Source organism: Oncorhynchus kisutch, unplaced genomic scaffold (assembly GCF_002021735.2).
Source record: "Oncorhynchus kisutch isolate 150728-3 unplaced genomic scaffold, Okis_V2 Okis09a-Okis19a_hom, whole genome shotgun sequence".
NCBI classification, from domain to species: domain Eukaryota; kingdom Metazoa; phylum Chordata; class Actinopteri; order Salmoniformes; family Salmonidae; genus Oncorhynchus; species Oncorhynchus kisutch.
Window position 1 is genome coordinate 5,107,222 of NW_022261985.1, and position 5,649 is coordinate 5,112,870.

At 43.5% G+C, this 5,649-nt stretch overlaps 1 protein-coding gene across 2 annotated transcripts in view; it reads left to right on the forward strand.

Moving 5' to 3' along the window:
* Positions 1–630, forward strand: part of LOC116360621 (thymidine phosphorylase) — a 4,846-nt gene extending 4,216 nt beyond the window's left edge. For both annotated transcript variants that reach the window (XM_031815627.1, XM_031815626.1), the window contains exons 10-11: positions 1–93; positions 191–630. The exon at positions 1–93 is cut by the window's left edge and continues 48 nt beyond it. In XM_031815627.1, coding sequence (XP_031671487.1) covers positions 1–93; positions 191–330 — 233 coding nt within the window. In that variant the 3' untranslated portion in view covers positions 331–630. The remainder of the gene's footprint in view (positions 94–190) is intronic.
* Positions 631–5,649: the final 5,019 nt, after the last annotated feature.

The window sequence follows — 5,649 nt, forward strand, 5'->3', positions numbered from 1 at the left end:
GGTTGGGGGCGGGACGTTCGAAGGCCGGAGACCCTGTCAATCACAGCGTGGGGGCAGAGCTTCTGGTGTCTTTGGGACATAAGGTGGAGAAAGGTGAGAACTCTCTGACTGTGTGTGTGTGTGTTAGGGTGTGAAGGGTGTAGGGTCGGTGTCACCCTAGTCTGACTCGACCTTTGCCCTCTGACCCCAGGGCAGCCATGGCTGCGTGTCCACTACGAGACTCCGGCGCTGAGTGCAGAGCAGAGACTCAGTCTACAAGGGGCGCTGACACTGGGGCCCGTCGACCTGCTACACACACAGCCACTAGTGGCAGAAATCATACTGCCATAGTGACACAAATCCACTCTATGTTAAAGCTTGATTGGGAGATGCCTTTTTAAAGGATGTATAGTTCAGAACTAAAGCCTCTGTGTCCTGCTCTTCACTCTCAAAGTCCTCTCTGATTCACTCATATAAAGACATCAGATTCTGTGGAGACTGAATAGATGTTTACCGTTTCCAGGAACTGTGTGAAGGCTGTTAAACATTACTAATGCTTGTGTCCTAAAATATCCTTCTTTAAGCCTCGGCATTGGGCTTGAGATGGTTAAAGAAACCCATATCAGATATAAAAGTGTGTGTGCACATTAATAGAGGCATGTTGTAACTGTTCTGGGTGTGTAGAATGACCCCAGGATGTCTGTGAGCTCAGCCAATACTTGACAGGAACTGACTGGTTCCTCTTAAGTTAACTGGAGAAGGTTTTATCCTGCACACCAATGATTGAACTATTGTTCTGTCTGGAGCCTGTTTCTGGGCAAAATATTCATGTTTTGTGTGTGTGTGTGTGTGTGTGTGTGTGTGTGTGTGTGTGTGTGTGTGTGTGTGTGTGTGTGTGTGTGTGTGTGTGTGTGTGTGTGTGTGTGTGTGTGTGTGTGTGTGTGTGTGTGTGTGTGTGTGTGTGTGTGTGTGTGTGTGTGTGTGTGACCAGTACGACCATACATCATCTAGGCTGACAGTCAAAGGCTCTAGCTTGCCCAACTTGGGGGATCCGTTAAGCTACTCAAATCAAATCAAAGTTTATTTTTCACATGCACGGAATACAACAGGTGTAGACCTTACAGTGAAATGCTTACATACAGACTCTAAACAATAGTGCAGAAAAGGTATTAGGTGAACAATAGGTAAGTAAAAAATAAAAAACAACAGTAAAAAGACACTGAAAAATAACAGTAGTGAGGCTTTATACAGTAGAGAGGCTATATACAGTAGAGAGGCTATATACAGTAGAGAGGATATATACAGTAGAGAGGATATATACAGTAGAGAGGCTATATTCAGTAGAGAGGCTATATTCAGTAGAGAGGCTATATACAGTAGAGAGGATATATACAGTAGAGAGGCTACATACAGTAGAGAGGCTATATACAGTAGAGAGGCTATATACAGTAGTGAGGCTATATACAGTAGAGAGGCTATATACAGTAGAGAGGCTATATTCAGTAGAGAGGCTATATTCAGTAGAGAGGCTATATACAGTAGTGAGGCTATATACAGTAGTGAGGCTATATACAGTAGAGAGGCTATATACAGTAGTGAGGCTATATACAGTAGTGAGGCTATATACAGTAGAGAGGCTATATACAGTAGAGAGGCTATATACAGTAGAGAGGCTATATTCAGTAGTGAGGCTATATACAGTAGAGAGGCTATATACAGTAGTGAGGCTATATACAGTAGAGAGGCTATATACAGTAGTGAGGCTATATACAGTAGTGAGGCTATATACAGTAGAGAGGCTATATACAGTAGAGAGGCTATATACAGTAGAGAGGCTATATTCAGTAGTGAGGCTATATACAGTAGAGAGGCTATATACAGTAGATAGGCTCTATACATTAGAGAGGCTATATACAGTAGCGAGGCTATATACAGTAGAGAGGCTATATACAGTAGTGAGGCTATATACAGTAGAGAGGCTATATACAGTAGTGAGGCTATATACAGTAGTGAGGCTATATACAGTAGAGAGGCTATATACAGTAGAGAGGCTATATACAGTAGTGAGGCTATATACAGTAGTGAGGCTATATACAGTAGAGAGGCTATATACAGTAGAGAGGCTATATACAGTAGTGAGGCTATATACAGTAGAGAGGCTATATACAGTAGAGAGGCTATATACAGTAGAGAGGCTATATTCAGTAGAGAGGCTATATACAGTAGTGAGGCTATATACAGTAGTGAGGCTATATTCAGTAGAGAGGCTATATTCAGTAGAGAGGCTATATACAGTAGTGAGGCTATATACAGTAGTGAGGCTATATTCAGTAGAGAGGCTATATACAGTAGTGAGGCTATATACAGTAGTGAGGCTATATTCAGTAGAGAGGCTATATACAGTAGTGAGGCTATATACAGTAGTGAGGCTATATACAGTAGTGAGGCTATATACAGTAGTGAGGCTATATACAGTAGTGAGGCTATATACAGTAGTGAGGCTATATACAGTAGAGAGGCTATATACAGTAGTGAGGCTATATACAGTAGAGAGGCTATATTCAGTAGAGAGGCTATATACAGTAGTGAGGCTATATACAGTAGTGAGGCTATATACAGTAGAGAGGCTATATACAGTAGTGAGGCTATATACAGTAGTGAGGCTATATTCAGTAGAGAGGCTATATTCAGTAGAGAGGCTATATACAGTAGTGAGGCTATATACAGTAGTGAGGCTATATACAGTAGTGAGGCTATATACAGTAGTGAGGCTATATACAGTAGTGAGGCTATATTCAGTAGAGAGGCTATATACAGTAGTGAGGCTATATACAGTAGTGAGGCTATATACAGTAGAGAGGCTATATACAGTAGTGAGGCTATATACAGTAGTGAGGCTATATACAGTAGAGAGGCTATATACAGTAGAGAGGCTATATACAGTAGAGAGGCTATATTCAGTAGTGAGGCTATATACAGTAGAGAGGCTATATACAGTAGTGAGGCTATATACAGTAGAGAGGCTATATACAGTAGTGAGGCTATATACAGTAGTGAGGCTATATACAGTAGAGAGGCTATATACAGTAGAGAGGCTATATACAGTAGAGAGGCTATATTCAGTAGTGAGGCTATATACAGTAGAGAGGCTATATACAGTAGATAGGCTCTATACATTAGAGAGGCTATATACAGTAGCGAGGCTATATACAGTAGAGAGGCTATATACAGTAGTGAGGCTATATACAGTAGAGAGGCTATATACAGTAGTGAGGCTATATACAGTAGTGAGGCTATATACAGTAGAGAGGCTATATACAGTAGAGAGGCTATATACAGTAGTGAGGCTATATACAGTAGTGAGGCTATATACAGTAGAGAGGCTATATACAGTAGAGAGGCTATATACAGTAGTGAGGCTATATACAGTAGAGAGGCTATATACAGTAGAGAGGCTATATACAGTAGAGAGGCTATATACAGTAGAGAGGCTATATACAGTAGAGAGGCTCTATACAGTAGAGAGGCTATATACAGTAGAGAGGCTATATACAGTAGAGAGGCTATATACAGTAGAGAGGCTCTATACAGTAGAGAGGCTATATACAGTAGAGAGGCTATATACAGTAGAGAGGCTATATAGAGTAGCAAGGCTTTATACAGACACCGGTTAATCGGGCTGATTGAGGTAGTATGTACATTTAGATATGGTTAAAGTGACTATGCATATATGATGAACAGAGAGTAGCAGTAGCGTATGACTGGTGTGGCTGGGTCTTTGACAATTTTTAGGGCCATCGTCTGACACCGCCTGGTCAGGATGCTCTCGATGTTGCAGCTGTAGAACCTTTTGAGGATCTCAGGACCCATGCCAAATGTTTTTAGTTTCCTGAGGGGGGATAGGCTTTGTCGTGTCCTCTTCACGACTGTCTTGGTGTGTTTGGACTGTTCTAGTTTGTTGTTGATGTGGACACCAAGGAAGTTGAAGCTCTCAACCTGCTCCACTACAGCCCCGTCGATGAAAATGGGGGCATGCTCGGTCCTCTTTTTCCTGTAGTCCAGACTCCTTAGTCTTGGTTACTTTGAGGTATAGGTTGTTATTCTGGCACCACCCGGCCAGATGATGGGGTTGGAGTCGTGCTTGGGCATGCAGTCGTGGGTGAACAGGGAGTACAGGAGGGGACTGAGCACGCACCCCTGGGGGGCTCCAGTGCTGAGGATCAGCGTGGCAGATGTGTTGCTATCTACCCTCATCACCTGGGGGTGGCCTGTCAGGAAGTCCAGGATCCAGTTGCAGAGAGAGGTGTTTAGCACCTGGATCCTTAACTTAGTGATGAGCTTTGAGGGTACTATGGTGTTGAACGCTGAACTGCAGTCAATGAATAGGTGTTCCTTTTGTTCAGGTGGGAAAGGGATGTATGGAGTGCAATAGAGATTGCATCATCTGTGGATTTGTTTGGGCGGTATGCAAATTGGAGTGTGTCTAGTGTTTCTGGGATAATAGTGTTGATGTGAGCCATTAACAGCCTTTCAAAGCACTTCATGGCTACGGACGTGAGTGCTACGGGTCTGTGGTCATTTAGGCAGGTTGCCTTTGTGTTCTTGGGCACAGGAAATATGGTGGTCTGCTTGAAACATGTTTGTATTACAGTCTCAATGAAAATGTCAGTGAAGACACCTGCCAGTTGGTCAGCACATGCCCGGAGCACACGTCCTGGTAATCCGTATGGCCCCGCAGCCTTGTGAATGTTGACGTGTTTAAAGGACTTACGTCGGCTACGGAGAGCGTGATCACACAGTCGTCGGGAACAGCTGATGCTCTCATGCATGCCTCAGTGTTGCTTGCCTCGAAGCGAGCATAGAAGTGATTTAGCTCGTCTGGTAGGCTCGTGTCACAGGGCAGCTCTCAGCCGTGCTTCCCTTTGTAGTCTGTAATAGTTTGCGAGCCCTGCCACATAAGACGAGCGTCGGAGCCGGTGTAGTATGATTCAATCTTAGCTCTGTATTGACGCTTTGCCTGTTTGATGGTTCGTCACAGGGCAGGGCAGGATTTCTTATAAGCTTCCGGGTTAGAGTCCCGCACCTTGAAAGCGGCAGCTCTACCCTTTAGCTTATAGTGCGAATGTTGCCTATAATCCTAGGCTTCTGGTTGTGGTATGAACGTACAGTCACTGTGGGGATGACGTCCTCAATTCACTTATTGATAAAGCCAGTGACTGATGTGGTGTACTCCTCAATGCCATCAGAAGAATCGCGGAACATGTTCCAGTCTGTGATAGCAAAACAGTCTTGTAGTTTAGCATCTGATTCATCTGACCACTTTTTTATAGACCGAGTCACTGGTGCTTCCTGCTTTCATTTTTGCTTGTAAGCAGGAATCAGGAAGATAGAGTTGTGGTCGGAAGTATGTCAGGCGTGACTTCCTGACTGTTATCCAGAAACACACACAGTAAGCCAAGACAAATGCTGATCGACAGCTGACTGTGTTATATCAGTTTCACTGACAGTTTCATTCGTGTGTGTAGGGATTTTCCTTTTTGGTTTGTCTCAGCATGAACTCAACAGACTACTTTCCACATTGCTTCTAAATATGAAAACACCTGTCCACACATCTCTATTATAATATAAATATAAGAACAAAATGTTTGGCCAGTATGGCCCTAACAACCT